At 48.0% G+C, this 25759-nt stretch overlaps 1 protein-coding gene across 1 annotated transcript in view; it reads left to right on the forward strand.

The window, feature by feature from the left end:
• LOC135906908 (sodium-coupled monocarboxylate transporter 1-like) overlaps positions 1-25759 on the forward strand; it is a 54822-nt gene that overhangs the window by 1006 nt on the left and 28057 nt on the right. Inside the window, exons 2-5 of the mRNA XM_070539675.1 lie at positions 9175-9226; positions 11878-11945; positions 14543-14623; positions 25583-25656. Coding sequence (XP_070395776.1) covers positions 9175-9226; positions 11878-11945; positions 14543-14623; positions 25583-25656 — 275 coding nt within the window. The remainder of the gene's footprint in view (positions 1-9174; positions 9227-11877; positions 11946-14542; positions 14624-25582; positions 25657-25759) is intronic.

The following is a 25759-nucleotide window of genomic DNA, read 5'->3' on the forward strand; positions in this document are numbered from 1 at the left end:
AATGCGGCCGCCACGTTCGGCATCAACCCCGTGACTTTGAGCCTAGCAGAACAACGCCGTTTATAGCTACTAAGATGTTCTTCGGTTGCTTGGCGTGGAACGATCGCAAAAACACTTACCAGCATCGAATAGGGCGGAGCGGCGTGAGACACCTTTCGTAACGCCTTCGTCAAAAGCCGCTGCAAAAAATGAAATAAATAATATAAAGAAGGTAAATAAATAGAGAGGTAAACCCGCGCACAACTCTTTGTTGGTGGTTTGCTGCCGAGTTTGTGTTCTTTGCTCCTGTCCTTGTATTCCTCACTGCGCCTACTATCGCTAACAAGCTTAGTTTACAGCCGATTCCTGATGAACGGCTTCAACATTTTCGTCTGCAGTCGCTTTAGTTGCCGTGCAGGTTGATTGAAAACACGTTTTATTGTCAGTTTTGCGCAAGTAAGTTGCTGCGATGACTAAGATTGGGAAAGGAAAGGTGGTTTACCTGCTCTCTTCCTCCACTATCGAATACCCTTCAAAGGTGGCACTGAGAGAGGCGTTGGGGATTAGTCTGTGCTTGGCCTTGTATTCCTAGCCACGAAGCTTGGGCCTTACCGCGTATTCTAATGAATGTTTGACCGAATACTATATATCGAAATCATTCAGCTGAGTGTCTTGCTGTTGAATGAGGGAGGCTCACATCAACGCTAGATGGGGCGCTAGAAAAACAACACAGACAAACGGCGCCGTGTGTGTGTGCTTCTTTTCGTATGTCTTACCTAGCGGCCAGAAACAATCTTTAGCAAACCCCGCCAACATGCGAAAGAAGAAAATTTATATGGTATTTAGTTCGAAGTGTGCTTCCTTCCGAGCACTACGTAAAATCTAAGCCTTATATGTACAGGCCCCCGCTGAACAAAGTTTAAGTGGATTCTCTCCCACGTTAGTACTGTTGGCAAAGAAAAGGCTGATGCTCTTGCATTCGAAGCGCTCTGTCATCTTCCCAAAGTCAAGGCTCCAAAGAGTAATCAAATTAATAATTCTCACATTCGAAATTATTTTGGGTTGCTTTGGGTTCCACCACATATGCCATGCGTAACCAACAGATTTTGTCGAGAGGGAACCTCACTTCTATATCGAATAAGGACAGGATCTGCTAGTGCACCAGCATGGTTATTTAAGATGGGGCGTATGAATTCTCGAAACTGTACGGCGTGCGACGAGACAGCAGACATTGAACAATTTCTATGGTCGTGCCCAAAATTCCAAGACGAAGGGGCCGCTCTCTTGAAGAATGTGCAAAAAAAAAAGAAATGAAAGACAATAAACAAAACGACCTTCCCCATGCGTGTCTACAACACCCTGCGTTCCCTCAAGGATCATTTATAGCCTGTAAGGAAACTTCACGCCTCCTTATCGCATTCTTAATAGAGAGATGTTTGATGGATATGTGGTGAAACATCGCAGTGATATTGTACGAGGCGCTCGGGCGGAGCAACTGCCGCCCTTTATCGTCAGGCTAAACCAGCCTGCGCCTACTATCTACCACTACCAGTAAGCAATCGCTAAAAAGCTTTAAATCGCTAGAGCAATCGCTAAAGAGCAATCGCTAGAGCTTTAAAATTGGGCAACGTAATGTGTCAACGAAAAGCGACAAGCATGCATCTAGCATAATGATCTCAACGATTGTTGACCAGCGGCCGTATATTTTTGTTCCGCCTTAATTACCGACAACGTGTTTAAATTAATGATTCAAATTTCACATACAGTGTCACGTAATTTAAACTAGTACGAAATGATATTCGCTTAGCAACCACTTCACACGAGATTTCTGCCAAGTAACCATTTCTTTCTGTTTCGAGTACTTAGAGAAGAGGTTCATGTCAACCGCTGTCCGGAACATTGCGTCCGCAGTGTTTATTGTGCAAACGGTAAGCGTTTTTTTCGGATACAACCATTTATTTAATACAGCTGGAAATTGACTTAGTTGGTTACAGGTACTGTGGATTACAATTTGACTCGTATCGTTGCCAAAGATACAGTGTGTCAGTGACTCGTAGTTTTGGTAGTGCTCGCGTGCGTCAGTCATTGCTAGCCAATCATTAAGTATTAGTGAAGTTAAGCAATATAACCGTTTGCAATGGTTTGACTTTCGCGAGGATAACTGTTGTGAGAATTAGGTATGTTGAAGGGATAATAAAGAGCGACACTAAATCAGTTTAGAATCGTGGATAATTTTTTTTCCAATATTACGCTATAATTTACTCATAAAAAAGAAGCGTTCATTACTAGTGGAAAAAAAATTCACCTGCGATTACGATGCGAAATTTAGCGCAGATCTGTGCGTATTTTAGTTTCGCGTGTCAATATAGGTACACGGTTTATCCAAGGAAAAGAACACCATGAGTAGCGTCGCTGGCGCGGACAATCTGTTTCGTGCGGCACATAGCAAACGGAGCGAAGTGTGGCACGACTGCCTCGCCAATCGGGAGATCGCGAGAGGGAGCGCGTGGGCGACGTGTTGGCACGATTCACAGCAGCCGTCGCAGACAGACAGCTTATGCAGCGCTTTGTTTCCATATATGGTATCGGTGGACGCGCTCCCCGCATGCCCCATCGATTGCGTCATCGGTGAACAGACCATGGCGCGCTACGCTGACGTCATCTCGTTTAGGTCGTCGCCGAAGAGCCCGTCTTGCGCGACACTACGCTTTTCGTCTCACGCTTTGGCCATGCCCGCCGCCTACGCTTTCCGCCTCATGGTTCCACTGCAACTTCCTCCTCTGCTTTCCTCCTCCCGCTGTCTTAGCTAACGTCGCATTTCAACACCGTTGCGTTCCGCGTTCACTTTCATCCTTCGTTGGGATCCGACGTTGGACACCGACGCTCAACGCAGGAACGGGCGCCTAAGAGCTGTGCTCTAAAACGAAGGCCACAACAACGCAAGCAAGCCACGTCCTCGCTGGCAAACGACCCCACCGCTACCAGAAAATCATTACAAGATTGTTTACAGACCTAAAGCCGGTGTGAAAGTATCAAACTGGAAAGACCGAGTGATAGCAAGAGGATTAGCCCAAGCATGCGGAGTCACACTCCAGGAGCTCTACGCCAAAGTGATCGTACAGACACAGTGGCGAAAAAACCTAATTCTGGCAAGTACCGAAGAAGAGGATTGCGCGCTTAAACTAGCGGAATTAACAAGCACTGAAATAGGACACGCAACATGCGAAGTCACACCGTACCTCAAGCCAATTCCGGGCACTTGGCGTTGTTCACGGAACTGAGGAAGGCACAACCGAGGAGCAGCTAGTAGATCTACTAGCAACGACCAACAAGTGCAAAATCCTGTAGGCTAGAATGCTCGGAAGATCAACGTCGGCAGTGATCGCCTTCGAGGGCCCGCACGTGCCGTTCTACGTTGAAGCTGGATGTGCGCTCACCCGCTGCAGACCCTACAGAAAGTCAGTCTAGTACTGCAGATCTTGCGTGGAGATAGGACACAGACAAGACGTCTGCCCTAATCCAAACGATGAACTATGTGACAACTGAGGAGAACACAACGCTGATCCAAATTACCACCATTGCGAGGCGAAATGTAAGCTCTGCGGAATGCCCCATGGAACGGCGAGTAAAGACCCTCGAAGGAAGCTGAAACCGGCCCCGCCACCGTTGACAGTCAGGGAATGGCCAAGATCGAGATAGAGAAGCTTCTTGTACGAGGTCAGCGTAGTAACTACCAACGACAACGAGCATATGATGACCGTATCATCATCGCCACAGTCACCGAATGAGACCGAGCAGACAAAAAGATCCAGATCCAAGTCGGGATCGAGATCGAGGGAAAGAAAACAGAACATCCCCCGGATAAAGGCAACGGGCGTAGAACACGACTACACCCAGCGCAAGGTAAGCTGGGCCAACGTCATCACAAGGCACAATCATACGTCGAGGGAAATTAATGACGTTTAAACCACAGGACACTCGAGGTACGAAGACACGATAATGATTCTCTGAACAGAACGATGAATTCAAGCGAGAGCTAGAACAGCAAAAGAAGAAGACACATGAGAAGGAAGCCACCACAGAAAAACAGCTCGAATACCTCATGCGAGAAATAGAACAACTACGGAGGGAACAGGCCCAGCAATCGCTAACACCACTACCGCGGCCTTCATCCCCACCACCAACATCATCACTAACATGACCAGAGCCATCAACACTGTCGAACCAAGCGGTGATAACCCAGAACGACCTCAAGACACTTGAAGACCGCATCAACGCCAACGTGACCGTCATGATAGAAACCACTGTCCACAGTAACGCAGGTTATGCAAACCACGGTAACACAGATGATACAGACTGGGTTCCAATCTCTCAAGAGCGAAATAGAGAACCAGATTCAGGCTCTATAGACCGAAATGACACAATAGGGAGAAAGTGTCAGTCAACGCATCCACATGCTAAAAGAAAGAGATAATGATCGCAAGAAACCTAAGTACTTCGAGAGAAGCCAAGATAATGCAGACCCTAAGCGAACAAGATGGCGAGGCAGTGGAACTGTCATTCTATCCGAAGTAAGAGAAGCAACCTTCTACAATTCTGCATGCAGTTTCACCCAGATATTATGGCCTTACAAGAAATCGAAGCTGAAGACTTCAAGGTCAGTGGTTACCTCACTCACGTCACCTACGGTAAAGCGAGGACAGCAATCCTGTCCAAGAAGGCCATCAACGCTCAACGGCACGGCATCCAACACCGCATCGAACTCACCCTCGTCGAAATCGTACCCGAGAAAAAACAGCAGCAAAGCCTCTGTGTGTTAAACGTGTACAGCCCACCATAGGACCACCTAGAGTATTTAAACAAGTTAATGGAAGAGGTGAAGAAGCTGAGCAAGGGTAACGGGCTGATAGTCGTTGGAGATTCTAATGCTCCCCATGGTGGCCTGGGGTTATGCGGCCTCAAAAAAAAAGAAAGGAAATGTGCACAACGTAGCCCAACAACACCTCTTCACGCAACTCAACGAACCACATACACCCACGCGCATCGGCAACAGTGTATCTAGAAACACCAGCCCCGACCTCGCATTCGTACACGAACTCAAACAGTATGAGTTGAGCTGCATGGACGAGAATCTTGGTAGCAGCCATTATGTAGTGCAAACGATTATCCCGCGCCACAATGAAGTCGGAAAAGCCAAGATCGCGGAATGGCAGGCCTTTCGCAAAGACGAGAGCGCCATTAATGCGACGATAGACGACATAAAGATATGGATCAGAGGAGTCGTGGAAAGAGCCGAGAACCACCCGAGGACAATCCAACTCTCGCAGGTCAGCCCGTGGTCGATCCCCCACTTACTCCACCTGTGGGAGGCGCGAAGGGGTCTCGCGAAACGCTGGCAGCGTAACAAGTGCGACCGGAAACTCAAAATTCGAATCTCCAAGCTGATCAAAAAAAAAACGCAAGAGTACTCTGAACAATTTGAAAGAAAGAACTGGCGTGACATATGTAACAAGATTCAAGGGACCTTAAGCAGCAAGCGCACTTGGGCGGTACTCAAGACTCTCCTATCAAAGAAGGAGAACAAGAACGCCGCAAAACGGAGAGTGCAGAGACTCATACACAACCACCAGGGGACAGAGGAAGACATTATCAAAGAAGTGAACGAGAAGTTCCTCACTACGGAGCGGAACATAACTGCATGGATGGATGGAAACAACTTTATTCTGAATCCGGCAAATTTGACGACCCGGGCTCAGGTCTCCCATGAGGGGACTTCGAGGCCTTGCCTCGTCGCCGCCTCTCGGGCTTGTTGGACAGCCCACTCTTGTGTCTTGAGGTTGGAGCTGCGCAGAGCGGCGGCCCACTTCGACGCAAGAGCCTCCGGAGCTACTGCCATTGTAGCTGATGTAACCCGACACCCCCACAACATGTGTGACAGCGTCGCTCTAGTTGCCTGACATAATTTGCAAAGAGCAGTCGGGTATTGCGCGGGGAAAATGTGCTGCAATCGCACCGGACTGGGGAAGGTTTGTGTTTGCAATTGTCGCCAGATGACTGCCTGGCGACGTTTCAGCATGGGGTGAGGTGGGGGCAGCAACCGCCTGCCTAGCTGGTAGTGCTTGGTGATGTCATTGTACCTGACCAGGCGTTCTCGCGTGTTTTGAGCCAGCAGTTCTGAACTCGAAGAGGCGGTCTCCGATTCTGCGCAGCGGGTCAGTTCTCGCGCCGAGCGGTGTGCTACCTCGTTCAACATAACTGTAGATTCGCACTTTGACGAGTATCGAGGCAACCCAACTATAGAATTATATCGGCCCTTCACAGAAGCAGAAATCGAGGGGGCTTTCATCAAGCTCACCCGCAACATGGCGCTGGGGTACGACAGAATAGACAACAAGACCCTCCGGAACCTTGACGGACCCTCTGTAGACGCGCTCTTAGAATACATCAACGAATGCTGGTAATACGGTAAAGTACCACCGGAATGGAAACATGCCGAGGTAACCGTGATACCTAAACTCAACAAGCCCATCAGCGTGCAGAAGCTTCGACCTATATCCCTCACCTCCTGTGCTGGAAAACTCTAGGAGCACATGGTGCACAACCGCATGATCGAACATCTCGAATACAACGGACACGTCCCAAACACCATGTTCGGACTTAGAGCTCACCTGTCCACGCAAGACATGTTACTGCAGGTCAAGGAAAAAGTCATCGACTAACTGGACATGCACAGCAAAAGAGCCATCCTCGCACTTGACGGGAAAGGGACTTTCGACAACGTGTCACACGAAGCCATACTGCAACACCTCAACCTATATAACTGCGGCGAAAAAACATATAATTACATCAAAGCTTTTTCTGAAAGAACGGACAGCCACAGTGGGGATAGGCAGCTTACGCTCTCAGAAATTTGACATACCGCGAAAGGGAACGCCACAAGGCTCCGTCATTTCGCTGATGCTATTCAATTTGGGGATGAGCTCGCTACCCAAACAACTGAAACAAATAGAAGGGATTGGTCACGCAATATACGCTGACCACCTCACCATCTGAACTACGGGAGAGTCGACAGGTAAACAGCAAGACGCTCTGCAAGAAGCGGTTGACACAACGGAAAAGTACCTGGAAGCATGTGGACTGACGTGAGCACTTGAAAAATCGGAGGTCTTGGTGCTAAGAAAGCGCACAAGAGGCCCATAACCGCAGCAGATACCAGACCCGGTAGTAAAGGTGGGAGGCATCATGATTCCGCAGGTTACGACGCTCCGTATTCTCGGACTCCTGATTCAAAAGGACGGAGATGGGGGAGCAGAGTTGGAAAAAATGAAGAAAACAGTGCAACAAATAACCCACCTTATCAAAAGAGTGACGAGAAAAAGTCACGGACTCAAGGAAGGCTACTGCACGAGAATGATACAAGCGCTGCTCACGAGCATCGTCACGTGCAGGACCCCATACGTTGACATGAAGAACAGTCAACGAGACAAAGTAAACGCCTTCATCAGAAAATCCTACAAAATTGCCTTGAACTTGTCCCCGCCCACGTCCACAGCGAAACTACTCAACATGGGAGTCCACAATAAGTGGGAAGAGCTCGTAGAAGCGCACAGCGTCAACCAACTGGAGAGACTAAAACTGACAAAGACAGGAAGAGCCCTGCTCCGAGATCTGGGCTACCATGTCGAGGATGAGAGGCACCTGCCTCAGCGCATCCAACACGAGATCAGAGACAAGCTACACATAAGTACCATTCCCAGAAACATGCATCCCGAGTAGGACAAGGAAAGGAGACAGGCGAGAACACAGGCGCTCACGCACATACTCGAACGCACCAACAGAAAAGAAGAAAATGTGAGATACACGCACGCAGCTGCGTACAGATCAAACAACCAATTTGCAATCAGCGTGGTCGACGAGAAGATCGAACGACTTACAGCCACATCCATACATGCCAAGGACGCGAGCACAGCCGAAGAGCTGGGCATAGCCCTGGACATCGCAACGTGCAAGAAGACCCTGGTTTACCGTGGTGACGGACTCGCAAGAAGCATGCAGAAGGTATATGAATGGAAGGATCGGAAAGGCAACACTTCAGGTCTTGAAGAACACCGAGATAAAATCAGCACAAATTTTTTGGACGCCGGGACACGATCCTCTCGCGGGGAACCGGGCGGCGCACGCCGCGGCTCGAGATCACGCACGCCGAGCCATCTCCGACACGCCGAGAACACGGACCAACGACTCTGACGAGGATGATGATCAGATATCCAAGAAGTACTCGGATATCTTGGCGCGCAACAGGAAGCAGAGGCGTCGCTACCCGCCCGCGCATAAGGCGATGAGTAGGGAACAAGCGGTAACCTGGAGAAGACTCCAGGCTGGAACCTACCCGCATGGAACACTGATGCACGATATGTGTCCGGGCACCTACGGGCGAGACTGCGAGTTTTGCCCGCCGGACACGCCCGACACTTGGCGCCATATGGTGCTGGGGTGCAGGGATAATCGAGAAGTACCACAGTCATCATCACCACCAGGTGATAACATGAAGAAAGAAGCGGATTCAGAAGAAGAATTGGAAGATCAGTGGGAAGCTCTGCTGGTGACGCAAGACCCTGACAACCAGCTACGGTTGGTGAACAGGGCTCGGGCAGCGGCAGCTACTCATGGCTACCTGGATTGAGGAGGCCACCCACCTTTGGGCTCAAGATGCCTGGTCTAACAATAAAGTTTATTTCTCTCTCTCTCTCTTTCGCTCTCGCACAAACCGTAGCGCCGGTATACACCAGTATTGCGCCACTGATTCCAATTTATTTCCGCCCGTTTGGTCATTTTCGTTGCTGAAGAAATTCTTCAAGCTCCCTATATACAGTCATTGATTCTTGGAGAATGCAATATATTGTTGGTTTGTTAATTATATTATATTACATTAGATTGGTTAAATAGAGACGTTAATTAGACCTACGCCGAAACTGTCAAAATTCATGGCATGATGGATAGCTCGTGCGGGAAGTTCACGCTGACGTCGCCACCCGTGTTTCCTTTCCGCGTCTTTTCTGTCTTACAATATCCGCGTGCGCTAGAGGTAACTTTCACCGTGTTCCAAAAACGCACTTTATCAGTCTAGATTAACTTACTGTTCATATTTAGTGTCCCTGTAAAACATCGTAAGGAATTTATGTTTTCGGATTTCAGCTACTGTACATGGGCGTCGTGCTGTGCGGTCCATCACTGGCTCTCGGATCTGGTAAATATAGTTTTCTCTGTGTGCACTTATGGTGCAGCTGACTTTGCTTTTAAAACAAACGAGTACGCAGCCTTTAACGTGCAATGCCAAAGAAGTAATTTAGTGAGTGCGCATAAAGCTATAGCTCAAGTTAATGCACGGGAAAGTGCACGATAAAAAAAAATATATACACACGTAGTTTCTTGTCGAAACCTTTTCGCATTGCTACGGAACGACGTGTCACCACTCATATCAATGCGACCTTTAGGGTATGCATGCACAGTGCTTTCTAATAAATTCTGACAAACTAATGGCATAGCCAAGAGGATTGAGTGCGGGGTTGGTTGCACTTCGCAAGCTCCTACCCCTAACCCCCCCCCCCCCTCCCTCCATAAAGAAGACTGATAATTATGATAAGAAGAGGAAATGTGACATAAGAAAGTAGTATACACTGACCAGAATCAAATAGGTCTGATGCAAAAGATGCGAATACATGTGAAAAAACGGCTAGACAAGAATAGAGTCCCGTTCTTTTTATGCAGGGAATACTATGAAGAGAGTGAGGCAATGAACGCTAGAAAAGACTGAGCTAGAGAACAATGTGTGTACACAGTTCTCTTCTTTACCATCTCTTCTCTGTTATATCGTCTCCTTGTCCTTTCACTCCTGCTCAGTGCTTCCCTTACAAGTGCCACTGGTACGAAGAGGAGGATCCTTAGCTGCTTGTTAAGCAACAATGAGTCTGCCATGGTAACGCACTGCACGCTCGAATAGCCAAAGTCATCAAGTGTAGGTATGCCAAGAAGACAGATTACTCCACAGAAGGGTCATCTGAAAAAGGTATCCGGAACAAGATCATGCTCATCAGCCTATTTACGCCCACTGCCGAACGAACACCTCTCCAAGCGACCTCTAATGGCTCTCGTCTTGCGCCAGCTGACCCTTTCGTACACCGGCAAATTTCACAATTTCGTCAGCTCATCTAGTTCTCTGCCATCCTCGACTGCGCTCCCCTTCTTTCGGCAACCATTGTGTGGCTCAACAGACCATTGGTTGCCTGCGCCACATGTCCTGCCCAACTCCATTTCTTCCTCTTAATGTCAACTAAATATAGGCAACCCTGCTTTGCTCTCTGATACACACTGCTGCTTTCCTGTTTCTTAACGTTGCGCCTATCTGTCCATCTATCCGTCCATTCATCTGTCCATCGGTCTGCGTCCATCCGTCCGCCCGCCAGCCCGCCCCTCCGCCCGTCCGTCCATCTTGCTCCCGTCGACGTCACGTGACAGGCACAGAGTCTGGTTTGTGGATGGGCGTCCCGCCTCCGTAGATAGCAAGCCTGCAGCAAGTAAAGAGCGTCCCGCCTACGTAGAGACCAAGCCGCAGGTCCGGTAATGTAGACACTTTTCCTTTCTTCGAGGTGACGTTGGTTCGCGGAAAGAGCGTCTAGTTACGCAAGGGCGACTGATCCATTCTCCCAGTTGACGTATTCACGAGCGCGCCTCTGCATGCGGCAGTCCGCGGTCCTGTGAATAGTAAACAGTTGATCCCTTCTCTTTCGCGCATTGCTGTTTCGCGGAAGTTCTCCTGTAGCGCTTGGCAGTTCGAGGAAAGGGTCGCTCTAAAGTCGCTCACACAAAAAAGGGGCCTGCAAATACTGTGGGGCGTACGCCAGACCAGCATCCACTCGAGAGAAACATTGCGAATTAGGAAGTCACACTTCGTTTCGACGAGGCATGGTGGGCGAGAAACCTTTTTGCACGGGTGCTAGACGCCAACCGTAACACCAGTGGCCCAAGTTGTCACCGGCTTAGGCCACTAGGGATGTGATCAAGGCAGCGATGCCGTTATTCTCCTTTCATCGTCATCTTTCAATTTACGTGATCTGCTTCCATCATGCCGTCGTCGCGGTTTTTCCATCGACTCGTCCACCCAAGTCAACTCCTCCTGTACACAAGGCCTGTGCACTACCATCTATGACGTCATGCTACATTGCCCGACTGCCATACAATCTAATCGGGATGCTCCCGAGTAAGCCGCGGCGATTTTGACATTCCCATTTTCGGCACGCTGGGCTTGACGGTGGAAATTTCGGTCGAAGTAGCATGACGTCATAAGGGAGAGTGCACAGACCTTCTACCTAGGAGGCGTAACCCAAGTTGTTTGATAGCTTGGGGTACTTGGAATGCACCCGTGATGCCATCATGGTCGTTGCGTCGTCGTCATTCCAGCTTTGTCAGCCGATTCTCGTCATGCCGATGTCATCACACCATTGTCGTCATGCATTCGTTGTCGTGCGGTCGTCGTGATACCATCGTGGTCGTTCTATCGATTCACAAAGAATATTTACTGCATTCCAATTCATATTCGATGACGACGATACGTGAAGTCACTTCCTAACGTGCGCAAAATTTAACCAGTTATAGTACTAGCATGTAGGTTTGACTGCTGAAGAAAAAGCCTCCAGCAGTCGCGTGTGTTTAAAATGGTTAGCTATTAAGCCGATGAGTTCCGGTGGCCCACCTAGAAGGATGCATCGATTTGTTTTCACAGCTCTCTAATACAATGAAGCGCATTCCAATGTACCAGAAAGTTTTACTTTGCGCCATGCAGCCTTCTACGGCCCGAAAGCGGATTGCGTGAGGCAACGTAAGGATTTCTTTATCTTGCAGTGACCAGCTTACCGGTGTGGTCTTCTATCCTTCTGAATGGCTTTGTATGCACATTCTACACTGTCATAGTAAGTCATCGCTCCTTCTCTTCCCGGTATTTTCGCATTTCTCTTTCTTGAGAGGGAGTGGTAGGTCACCATTATAGGCACAACAGATAATATGACACGATTCCTCGCAGTATCTCACGTAAGGTAAAGTCCCATATTAAAGGGGTACACAGTGCGCGTATTTGGCTACCGACTACAGCTGAAGTATGATATAAAAGCATGCTGACGGTTATATAATGGTTTCAATGCGAATGTCAGCTATAATGACTCATATCAGCAGTTATATTTTCATCGCCCGAGAAGGTAGAACCATTTGAGTTATGTGAGTTTTATTAACACCTATAGGTGTTCTCTTTAAGAGTGCACGTTAGTATACTACTACCCATACCAGCAACCACACCCGCAACCTTTACAACAGATTTCAGCAGCTGAGGGAGCCACCTTTGAAACACATCGCACGTCGTATTTGAGACTGTGTCGTACGTGGTGAACGCATATGTTCGTCAGAAGCCATGCATTCCATGTATTCCATGTATTCACAAATAACCTCCTACACTAGAAGTTGTTTGTAAGATAAAGATTTCAGCCATCCCCGATGGTCTACATATTATTAGCGAAGGCGGCGCTTTGGAAAGATGGCTGCGTGGATTGTTGGAACCTGTCGGAAACACCTTGAAAACCCGTTGGAATTTGTTGTGTGTTTCGTGCTATGTGCGATGAACTGCTTGTTCAATTTTAAATCCGAGCGTTCTTACGCCTTATGCCTCCTCTGCAGCCGAACTATCATTTATTCTTTTTGGTAAAGGAGCAATACAAAGCTACACTAACTCCCTCTATAGTGACAACGGCTTGGAAAAAGAGCCGTTTGTAAAATACAGTTGATCTATGTCTCCCTATAGACTGGTGGATTACTCTATCTAAACCCTCTCTACAATAGAAAAAGAAAAGAAATGACTTGATCACGAAGTAAAGAATAGCCGACATTTTATTCTCGAACATTACTGCGCAGTAATTAAGAGGACGAAGACCGAGGTTGAAACGAATGAACAGGACAAAGCTCTTTGCACAATACCGAGTAAGTAAGAATAAACCAACTATTACTTATATTTCACGCATACAGTCCGTGCTGTTCCTGTAGGCATCCATGGGCCCTATAACGTAAAGCAATTCCACACATTTCGATTTCAATTCGGCAATCAGCCCTCCGCGATTGGTCAAAAACTTTTTGTACCATCCCCACTTCGCCTCTATGTCACTCGACATCACGAAAACCACGATAGCTCCTGATCTGGTATGACGTGTCCACACTGATTATGCATGATTTGACCGAACAAAAGAAAAATAGTTATTTCTAATTCGACGCCTTTTTGCCATTAGCCATCTGCTATTGGTCAAAAGTTTTCGGGATGCACCCCCTTCACCTGCCTGTCAGGCGACGTCGCAAAACCGCGAAAACTCACCGCGTCAAAGTGACGTGTACGCGTTGAAGATGCATTAATATGCCGAACGAAACTGAATTATCTTCTTAATAGCCGCAGGCTGCCCCGTCCGAAAGGAATAAAAGATGGCTACCGCCGATCACTTGGGCTCTGGCTACTCGTACCTGCCGGATAGCATGGGTTTATTTACGTACAATAAATCTTTCTGCGTGGCCGTGTAACGTTTTCCAGCATTTTCGGCACGTTTACAACCTCGTTCTGCCAACTCTTCTTTGCTGAGCATCTGTTTTAGCGTCATTCTTGAGCTTCCGTTGCATGCCGTCGCGATTTTCGACCAGCCACCGCAAGCTAAGTAAGAGAAAACGGGCCAATCGCAGTCGCCGGCCACCACCCTCTTCATCCGGTTATCAATTTTCAGTTCACTGACTCGGCCCCATCCAATCCCTCTCCACTTGAGCGTGCTCCTCGCCTCTTGTCAGCCAATTAGATAAGACAATCCGCTCAGGGATGGCAATGTTATTAGTTTTTCAAGCAAACAAAAGTGACCTCCTATGAACGAGGAGAGTGTTTGACAGGTCTGTTTAGACAACCCTGCGGATCACCGCCCGATGTTTGGCGCAGCGGTTACGCAAATTTGACGTCCGGAGATTAGAATAAAAACACATTGAAATAGTTTTACGTTATAGGGCCCCATGTCGAGCCCGCATTTAAGGTTCAATAAATCTTACTGTGCAGCTAAAGTCAGCAAGCCTGTCAACCAACAAAAGTCGTAGTATTTTCCGGTCTATAGTCCGCAATCAGATTCACAGGCAGATCCGGGCGTGAAATTAAAAGGTATTCCTCAAATATTCCACACTCGGTGTGTATACTGCAATGACAAATTTAAGCTGGAAACTCCATTTTTTTCATACCAGTATACAGGTTTGTCTACCTAGGTTTCGCCATTGTAGAGTCGATGCCGCTATATGGTCTAGCAGGGTAAATTGTTGCTGGCGCACTCAGGACTCGTGTTTTTTTTTATGTTCTCGTGATATTAAAAATTAAACCTTGTAAGTCCTCGCCACGGCGAAACTTCAACTTTTGGGTATGTTTAGACCGCGTACTATAAACAGGAGCATACGGTAGTCTTCTTTCCCTTTTTCTCTCTGTGTGTGTGCGTATTCTTTCTTTCTTTCACAGGGTGGTATCAAAGCAGTGGTGTGGACAGACGTGGTCCAAATGATCCTCATTTACGCGGGCTACACAATGGTCATCGTATCTGTGAGTTTCATACGTTCTGTGGAGTACGTTAGGCAAATTAGGCTTTACGTAAAAGTGCTTCCTTTATCCCGCTAACGCAACACCGGATTGTATTAGGAGAAGCGAAGTGGGATGGCGACACCTTCCGGTATTGCGTTCTGTCAGAATTTGTTCGAAATGTTTCTGTCGCGTTTTTTCTACTTTCCTTTTTGTTGCATTTCTTCTGATGAAGAAAAAAAAACAACTGAAGAAGCTTATAATTAAGATAAAAGCGTTGAGACCTGTGTAAATGGAGAAGTGAAACTTTCTATATTTTACTTATCCTTAGAGTCTGAGTAGGGGCTCGCGAAATGTCGCCCGAAACGCTGTTTCAGACCACGTCTCGATGCAGTACGCAGAGAAAGTGCTAAGTCCTTTCCATGATCACATTCTATTATTTTGCCTTCTGTAGTGCCACTAGATACCCTGTGCTTTTCATATGAAATCTCTTGTCGTACTGCATGCAATGAACTAAGCATGCTCTTTCGGCTAGTCCTCAAAGATTGGTCTATAGCCTAGACTAGTTCAGGCTAGTCTATAATCGTATAATTTCGCTTGGCTTGTGTGACACACCATTCAGGTGCAAATCAGATTCGCGCTTTCCGCCTCATAGAGCTCCAATGACTACAGAGAAAATATAACAAGAAAGACAATGAGGTCTGAAAACCAGCGCGTCGCAAAAAACTCTCATAATTCCTTCACGGCTACGAAACCAGGCCAACGCAATTTGCCTGTCCGATGAAACAAAACAGAAAAGCGCTTGGAGCCCTCAACGTGCCCTGCAGTTATAGATAAACATATTACAACATTTCTTATAAGTATTCCGATAATGCCGCTCGATATTAATATCTAAATAATGTGCAGTTTATTCCGTATATACTCATCAATTGCGCAAAAAAATTGGTACGCCACAGAACAATGGCGGAATATTTGTGCTTCGTACGGAATTCATTGAGCAGAGAAAGCAAAAGCAAATATTCGAGACTCTAATGAGTCTGATGAATTTAAATTCAATTTCTGCACACAGCTGTTATGAGCAGACGGCTATTTTAGTCCCATGTCGTACTTAGTAGGCAAGCACTATGGAAACTATACGCAAGTATATATAGTGCTGTCGTAGAATAGGCGGCGAGGAGTTACGGAGTCGCCATCTATCGGAAGCGCCTCGCTGGCGTAATATGAGGGATCACGCGGCGCGCTCCTCATAGCTTTTGCCGTCAGCGCTCACTGAAAACACCACGCTCGAGCTCTCCCGGACATTTCTGTAAGTACTTTCGAAACGAGAGAAGTTTTTTACTGTCTAAATAATAATCTTGGGCAAACTGAAAGCACCGAATCGTTTACAGATGCTATCTCTTTACCGAATACGTACAGTGAACGCCACTGCGCGCGGTGGCCGCGATGGAGCCTCCCGAACCGGCTTCTTGCGTGAAAGGTAGCCAAACGCTGAGAGTAAACTATGTGAAATTTGTTGTTAGAGTGGGCTGTCTGTATAACAAAATGGGGCATAACAGAATGAAGCCTCAATGCAGCGATCGCACGGGTTCGCAGCGACCGGCTGCGCGTCTGCACGCATGTCCGCGCAGAATGTTTTGCTTTCGCTGTGAGCGCGTTTTCGCACCGTGCCATGAGCTTTAGGCCACAGAATATGAGCATTTGACAGTATACAAGCAACCATTGTTGCGTGGGCGCTATCAGAGCTGTTCAAAATAATTTCATTGTAGAGACTTCGACGCCTACGGGGACTGTGATGTGCCGTCGCGACGATTCAATCTTTTTTTCTTCTAAATTCTTGGACGTTTCCATATTATTTCTCGAGTTGCGTCGCACTGTATGTTTATCGGTGTTATCAGCGTGCGATTCCCGCTGCTTCTTTTTTGTAATCCAGTGCACAGAATTCATAACGCAAACATGACCATATGCCATGCCTTTTTTTAATGTGCGTCTTACCGCTCCCTTTCCATTCCAGTGAACTTGGTAGTATCTATAGCATCGACAAGTTCATAGACCAAACCGTCATGACATTAGTCGGGTAGCGGACTCAGGCGAGCGTCTCAGCGCGCGTTTTCCGAACATCGCAGACCCCGCGCCGTAGCAGAAATCTTCCTTGCGTCTGTGCTTGTTGCATACCCGAGTCGTAACCGATGACTGCTTGCCGGTTTTATGTTTCGCGAGCCAAGCTTCACGCAGCTTCTTGTCCTGCGGCTACTTGTGAATAAGGCTGTCATCGGGCTCCGTTGCGTACGTCCGGCACTGCGGCACCGAGCAGTAGCCTACCATTTTGCGCGCCTTCGAAGGCAGCCACTACCTATTCTAGTGCTTTCAAGCGTTGTAAAGGAGACACTCGAAGCGGGAAAATCTCGCCACTAAATGAGGACCGCAGCGTACGAGGGAATTTAAAGGGCCCCTGAAACGGTTCGGACAAATTTTGTAGGCGCGTAGGGTACAGCTTAAGTAGAACATTCGCACCACAATTTAAGTGAAGCGTTACGTATTAATGGAGCTGCAAGCGAATAGAAGTTACCCTCCTCCCTAGCTATGCTTTTCCTCCTCAACTCGCTCGCCGAGCGAGCGGCGCTAAGCTCCGCCTTCACTGGTTCAGCGTCACGATGCGACGTCACATCGCTCACTTCCGGTGGTTTAGGAGCACGCCCCCTCCCGCGCGAGACCTCTCCGCTAGCCGCTTGGCCGTCGACCGAGAGCTATCGAAGCAGCGTGCGTTGCGAGCATTCTGTCGTAGCGCCGAACGTGTCCGGTACTCCGCTAAAAACAGGCAAGCTGGTCATTTCGGCAAATGACTGGAGGCATAAACTCAAGCTGATGAAGGAACTTTAGCGTAGACGTACGTGAGCAGCCTGATCGGTCTGCACGGTCCAGACACTTGCTGGCGCAGCGCTTAACCAGTCAAACAAAGCGCTAAAATTGCTCTAACCAAGTGTAAAGCATTTTAAACATTTATAAATCAACGTGTTGATGATTACACCCCTGCGAAAAATACACACCAGCAGCAAAGAATACACTTCGTTGCTGCTACTGTGTATAGTTGAGCTCTGTGCCACCAGGTGGCTGCACCGTGCAGACCGTTCACATTTGCCCTTCTGCTCATCTCGTGGCTCAACCCGGCACAGTCAAGCGGCCAGACCCTGTCCCCTTGCGCTTGCGTTTGCCCTAATACTGGACTCGCGGTTTGCAGGTCGCTAGGTTTGCAGTCCACAAGGCAACAAAGTCGAATCATAGTGCTCGCGAAAAGACTGAGACCGACTCTGACCGCGGAGCTCTCGTCAAAATGGAGTACGTTGTAACACAAGCAGACGACACTTGCTGTGTGCCGGAAGTGCTGAAGTGTAATAAAAAACCATTCTTGTGTATTCTCTTTAAGTTATTTTCTTTTTACAAAAACAAAGTAACTAACATTCCAACTATTACGAGCATCATTTGTTCACCCTGAAGTTGGAAAAATTATCGACCACGCGCCCTGGTCAGCCAATCAGATAGCTCGCCCATGTGACGTAATATGGGTTATTTGCATCATATGGGTAGGGGCGGCTTAAAATTCCGCCGAGCAGTGCGCTGCGATCGTCAGCGATGGGTATTTTTAAAACCTTATAATAAATTACACGCTTTACGCAGAGCACTTAGATGCATCAATTAATGATCAGAAGAACTTACTCTAACGACTCAGTACGTTTGTAGAAAATCGCCAAAATCGTTTCAGGGTCCCTTTAAACTCTCGTTTTCAGCTCGCTTCGGTGCTCTCGAAGCAGCCGACGCGGCGGCTATGTCCACGTGATCCCTAATAGCACGTCACGCCGACGGTGGCGCCAGCTTTTCCAGTGGTGGAGCTCGAGGCCAATAGTGTCTCGGTCGGCGCGTTTTGTATAACGAACTTGTTTTTGGCCTGATCGAGATGCTCTCCACAGAGCAACGGTTTCATGCACATTGCAACCACAACTAGCTAACGGAAAGTTGCGTCAAATGATGTATTTGCACCTTCGGGTTTCCACTACGTGACGCACTGTGTTTTTGGTCACGGGCACATGTGGTGCGCCGTGGCAGCTGGTCGCAGAAGCGTGTTACTCCGATCGTTTGGTAGTAAATAGTAACAGACCTCCGGCGCCTTCCATGTAGGAACTGTTCAAGTGTTGCAACAGAAAAAGTATATATTTCTTTCATCTGTGACGCACTAATTTATTTCAGTCACTAACACGAGCACTGAGAGCAGTACTTGAAGCCTACATAGTGTGGCCTGCTGTGTATGAAACAGAGTGCATATAAGTTTAGAGCTTCCCACGTGATCTCGAGAAGTACTCCTGGGTATTCTTATAAAAGTTAGCTTTGGTCAAGTAGGTTTTTAAAAAACTGGAGGACGCTTAAGCTTCGCCTTCAAGAGTGGAACGCGATAGCGTTATCGCAGCCCGTTCACACCGCCAACTCATTCGCTCGGCATGCTCTTGAGTCACACAAAGACACGCGGTGAGCGCCGAGCAACGCAGCGTTCGGAACTCGGTGTCTCGGAGGGAGAAACGATCTGCGCGAGTCAAACGTCGTGATCGGCATGAACTGCCGGGCCGCGACGCGCCATGAAGGCGGACGCGATCATGGGGCTGACGTCTCGATGGGATTGTCCTCTATCTCGCTTGGGAGCACCACGCAGACGCATGACTCCTCGCCAGCAGCACGGCACACATATCAGGAGACGCTTTCCCACAAGACGCGCTACGGCGCAGCGATCACGTCAGAGGCGTCCCGCATCGGACGCTGCACCTTGGAATCGCTCTGTCAGCGGAAAGATGAGCCGCGTCGCCTAAACACGAGGGTTTGAGGGACGCACGCTGGAAGTTGGAAGGGGAGAGAGCGAGAAAACTTATTAAACGCAAAGGTATTGGGGCATCCTCGCACCGGTCCCCGCACGGCCCCAATGCGCTCAAACGAGACGCAGGGGAGAAGCGGGCGAGCGGCGCGCCACGTGTCGGGGCAGCGCTGTACATAGCGAGGAGGGGGTCTTCTCTGTTTGCCGAAAGATGGCTCTGCGTGCGCGCTAAGCGCAGAAGAAATGTAGCGGAAACGTGCTTCGCTACTCGTGTAACTGCGACTTCTGTAATATAGATGCTCATAATTACGGATATACACCGCAGTATAACTTCCTACGGCACGTTTCTAAGGCAACACCGCATTCACTAGAGGCGCTTTTGTCGCGCTTTCAACTATCGAAATCATGGTTGAGTGGTAGCGTCTCCGTCTCACACTCCGGAAATCCTGGTTCGATTCCCACCCAGCCCTTCTTGCAAGTTGTTTTTATTTATGCATTGCCTTCCGCCATTCTTCGTCATGGCCAACGCCGCCGACGACATCGGCTTTGCTGCGACACGAGCTCCTAAAAAGTGGAAAAGTGGAAATGGTGCTCTTAAAATGAAGCTTGAACGCTGCCAGGTTAAAGAGCACGATAGAACATTTACTTATGAGACAGGAGAAGAAGCGCTCTCGTTACCCTCCCTGATAGCTTATCATTCATTTTGACGTAGGGATACCGGCGGATGTGTGTCTTTGTGTTCCTGGTTTTAGGATATAGTCAGAATGTGTAGGCAATCTTTGTTAATGTTTACGTCCTGAGTACTCAGTAGAAATTACTTTTGTCGGCTACAGCCACCTTTTGTTTTCTAAGTGGCCTAGAATTGACATTAACAGAGCAAAATTAATCGGTCTTTAAGCAGATGCCACCCGACAGGGCTGTATTTCGGAGGTGACGTAGGGATAAGCGCTGGCTTCGGCTCCACTGGTAAGCAACTGCGGGAGCTTCCACTCTAGCAAACTTTTTTAAAATTAAATGCGTACGCATTTCTATGCCTACACAACAAAGAAACCCGTACATCCCTCTGTCACGTGAGACGAATCGCTATAGAGAAATAAATTTATAGGACAAACTAAATTAGAAAGGAAAAATGTGGGCGATAGTGAGGTTCGTACCTACTACCACACGCTCAGAAGCCGCGTGCCTCACCAAGAGAGCTAACCGCTTCTTTTTATTAGTAGTACCTTCTCCGCAACAATACGTACAGACGTACAAAGCAGGTCACTTGGTGCTAAACAATATTATTGCATCATTCGGGTAGACATACCCGATTTAAAATGCCTTTAAAGGGGTCATTACAGACACCAAACCGTCAAGCTCCTGAAACCACTCGGGTGGTTCAATCGCGTGTTTCATTGCATCACGCGTGCACATAAGACTTCCAATTAGATGTTCGCTTGCAGACCTTCCATCTACGCGGGCATTTCTGACATCAATGCGCGTTTTACACACGCTGCTCGTGCACAAAAGCATTATCATGTCAGCCGGCACACCCCCTGGGTCTGCACATGGCAAGAAACGAATACCGAAAGGTCTTACCGGCAATTCTTTTTTTATAGTTCGTTTGAGAGCGCCCTACAAGAACACGAAGTCATGACAACCCGAGAAGGCGTGCTCACGAGCTTGAATTTTGTTACATACGATACAATTAACAGATAACAGAACAAAGAGGCCCTCTTTGGTGCCATGGCTTCACAGGGAGAGTGTTAGATTGCAATTGAAAAAAGAAAATTTTCGCTGAAGATCTAACCGGTATTTTTTTCACGCGTTTCTGCGTATTGCGTTCAAGTCCTAAATTATGCATCCTACGATATACAGGAAGCCGCAAGAAAACATCAACACGATCACCATAGAACCACCAACGCTTGCAGAAGGTGAATGTGTCTGAACCATACGAATGCGTTGTACAGGCGACGCAAAACAAGCGTCAAAGGAGAATAGTCTCTATGAAGGCTTTCGTGAACGATTTGGTGATGGTTGAATAAAAACCATCTCAGGGCCACATGTAGAGGCGACTTGGCGTTCTGTAGACATCAGGAAAATTCCGACCGTGAGAAAATTTAGTGTCAAACAACCAATCCCCGATCCGTTTCGAACGGGGATCGCGAGATGCGCTCTCCATTGGGGCGTTCCTTCATCGACCGAAATGTCGCCGATCACTGAGGGCTCACGCGCTTCGCGTCGCGCAATACTGACAGATAAGCAGTCAGTAAGTTGATAAAGATGATAACGGGTGATGAGGGGTTATATGGGTTTCAATACGGTTGATAATGGTTCGACGTGGATGAATAAGGTACTAAAGAGCGAGAAGGGTTTATAATGATCTGATCAATTTGGATAATGCTTATAAGGATCGATAAGTATTGATAAGGGTGGGATCGAGTCAGATAAGGTGGACAGGGACAGATAATAGTTGATAAGGGTCAAGTCCGATAAGGTTTATAAGGACGAGTAAGGGATGATAAAGATCGGATCGATTAGGATAACAACCGATAAGGGTTGACAACGGTCGGATCTAGTCCGCTAAGACTGATAACGACCAATAGGGTTGATAAGTGTTTTGACAGGTCGGATCAAGTTTGATAAAATTGACCATGAGATCGGGCTGCGCGGAGATGATGCCACAATGCCTACGCATACTTAGACAACTCCAGCGGAGTTTCTGCGTGAATATTTATTACCTCCTTGGCTTTAGTGCCTCCTGAGGCACTGCAATGTTGTCGGGCGTGGTGGCGCCACCACCCGCTGCAATGGCAAAACAAGCCGCGCTCCGTGTTTTGCCACATGACAGGTGGCGCCACCGTTTCATTGCTGGAAATTCAAATTCTTTTTTTCGTTTTGAGTGTGTTTAGCGTTAAGTATAAACCCCATGCAAGCGATCTTGCACGCGACAGCGACAAGCGACGCGATGGACATGGCTGTCACGTTTGTTCGTCGCCTAGAAGTAGTACCCCAAGCGAGCGATACGCGAACGATGACTTCGAGCGACGTCTCCCCAGTGTTGCCGGTATGAGGGCAGCAATATAGGCGCCGAAACTAGCATGACGCGTGCTTTATTAACTTAAGTTGATGTGTTTTACTGTAAAAAGCAGCATAAAATATTTTTGAAAGCCTTGCAGTAGGTTCTTATCCTTGCACGTAAAAAATTCAATCGTTTGCTCGTCCCGTGAGACAATCGGAAGTACTTGAGTTATGTACATCCAGTTCCGGCTTTGCGCTATTGGCTAGTCGCTCATAGCACTTCCGGACGACGAGCGGCGAATTCTAGATTTGCAGAACCGAGCGATCGTGCGACAAGACCGAGCGATCTGTTCACGTGACGGCCCGATCCGTCGCTCGAAGCCGTCGCTCGTCGCTGTCGCGCACAAAATCGCGCTTATGGCGCTTAGCCTTTATGCAGACGACGCGCACTTATAAAATATTCTGGGCGAAACAGGTTATTAACTAATGCGCACCAAAAGTGGTGATTAACTGCGATCGCTGTGAAATGTCCCCTCCATGCGAAATTTGAGTGTGAGAGGACGGTTTTGCCGTAAGGGTCTAGTATACACCAGAACACCGTGAATTCAAAGGGCGCCGCCATATTGATGAGCGCCGGTCGCGCCATCTATCCCAAGCGCCGCGAAGTAGCAGGCCTGGGCTGCCACGCCGGGAGATGCGACCCGGCGCTAAGGCGAAACTTGGGCTCTTTAGCTCGGCGGAAGGCGTATTTCGCGTTTGTTCTAGCCTGTCACTTTCGCTGTCTCGATTCAATCAAACTTCAAGACCTCATGCAAGTCCGCAATGGCCACATTGAGTGATGTGCAGACGGCAGAAGCGAATACATCGGGTAACCACGTAAGCACGTAACCTGTGAAGGATTTTACAGCACTGTGTTGGTGACTTATATTATTAAAGAACGCAGAACATTGTCCTCTGCACTTTCAGTTTGGTCTTGTTTGTCATGGTCACTACTGGGTTGGCCGCGTTTGGCAACCAACTGGCGAGGTCGTTTGACTGCCTGATTAGCAGACGCCAGCCCTTCACCACCTGCACATTGAAAACAAAATAGATGTTATATTAAGAAGGTCTGTAGTTCTTTCCCATGCCATCACTGTTGCGAAGATATAAAGTCCTCGCAAAATGAAATAGAAAATGCACCAGGCCAATTGTATCGTGCAACCACTTAAGAGTACAACATTCAGAACACAAGCCTACAGCACTCGAACAAGCAGCATATGATGCTAAACGTGGACTCATTGGAAAATGAGGAACTACAGTAGTTATAATGTTCAACTACATGTGCAGTCAAAGCCCGTATAACAGGGCGAGCATGACGGATGCAGGTGTTGTGCAGTTGCACAAACCATGACAGGGCACATAAAATTACCACCCCTACTTAAAGCTGCATCATCAGGGAAGCCTTTGGTACAAGACAACAACCGCACCTGCATTCCAAAAAATTAGCCCCACCAACTGCAGCTACCTGGTTTCAGACCTGTTTCGCTTGTACGAGGCCATATCGGATTCTTAGCGCTCCCTTAGAAAACAGTAAAAAAAAAAAACTGGTGAGAACGAGCAAAATTTTGTTACAATATACAATAATAATTAAGCACCTTATTTTCCTCGCCTTATGAACGGAAAAATTTTGCGCTTTGCCCCACATAACAGCCCCCACGCAGTTTAGAGCTCAGGAGGCTCAAGTGAATTCGTTACGAATGACACCTGCAACACCAGCTCGTAAAGACAGGCGCGCTGCAAGAACGCCTTCGTCGACGAGCAGTTGTCGTTTACGTTTTTGTGGACGCATGCTACGTGACGAGCAGGCATCGGTTTACTTTCATTAGCAATAACGCTCACCAGCAGGGCAACGTACTATCGCCTACAACTTGTCGTTCACGCTTAATGGTCATGCCGTGCACCAGCTGCAAGTATCGCTGACCGCAAACTCAACTGTTCCGCTTAACCGTCGGGAGCTCTGCCTGAATGAAAACACGAAAAGGCTTGCCTTTTTGTTATAGCCAAGGCGAAGCACCGGCGCGGGATTCTGCTCTGTGGGCTTGCCCAGAAAGTGCTCAGAGCAAACCTGCGTGTTACACATATTACGTTCGTAGGGCGCAAAGTTGAACGTCGCACCAAAATATACACAGATCGAATACTCACTCGTGCATTTTCACTGGGTTGGTAGTTCTTGCTATTCACTGCAGCTATCCACCGGTGGCGCAGCTTGTCATTCTTCGTTGCGGATGGAAATCGCTGCAGGCTGAAAACACCGCACCGGCACGATTCCCTACGTGTATTGTGCACTTCGCAAACAGCGCTAAGCAACCTGCACCTTTTCCGCTGGTTATTTTGGCATCCAAACACGACGCAACGATGCCCAGATGACTTCTTGTACTTAGGATCCGCGTGAACGGGCACATTTCCGCACTTTGGAGTGCTAGAGCTAGCGCTAGCCATGTCTGCTGGTCGCCGGCGAACACACTTTGGCAGCCCAGAACAAAATGGCGCTGGTCGACCGGGCAATCCGGGTGCGAGAGTATGCGTTCAAATAGCCTGGGCGTGAGGCTAGCGTATTCTGGTCTATAGTGCTAAAAAAATTGAAACGCGAACCATACCAAACGTACTCCAATGCGTTACTCGGTTTAACGATTCACTTATAATTGTTAAAGTGGCATAATTCAGACTCCAAAACATACACTTGGGACTACTACACGCCAAGAAACCGGGTGCAGTGCGATTTCGCGTCGCACTGCCATGTACGTAGACGTAAATGCGTTCTGCTGTCCACATTAGAATATTTCAGCACTGTAGAAGTTGCCTGCCTGCTGATCCTTTACATACGCAACATTATATGTAGTAGATGACCCTGCTATACAGTTTTCTAGCTATGATGCTGCGGCGGCCGAGATGTACCCTCGCGCGAACAATCTACTCAGTAAAGAAATTTCCCACGCACTTTTTACAAAGGTCGACGATGGGCAACAATCTCCCTGAACGCCTGCCTTCGAGGCTATTCGCATTTAATGAAACCATTTAATTACCCAATGGCGAATAGAAAGTGCATCAATTTCTTATCGTTTACATTTCCAATGTATCTTGCTTTTACGCAGGGCATTTCCGACGTGGGAGGCTTCGGCGCCATGTGGCAGAGAGCCAGCGAAGGAGGCAGGGTCATAATTACCAAGTAAGACGTCCGCAATGACACACAACATTCTGGTTACATACTCTTAGAAAAGTGCTAATGCGCTACTCGGTATAATGATTTACCACGGCTGGCATGCATTGCG

The sequence above is a fragment of the Dermacentor albipictus genome, chromosome 5, assembly GCF_038994185.2.
Source record: "Dermacentor albipictus isolate Rhodes 1998 colony chromosome 5, USDA_Dalb.pri_finalv2, whole genome shotgun sequence".
Classification (NCBI taxonomy): Eukaryota; Metazoa; Arthropoda; class Arachnida; order Ixodida; family Ixodidae; genus Dermacentor; species Dermacentor albipictus.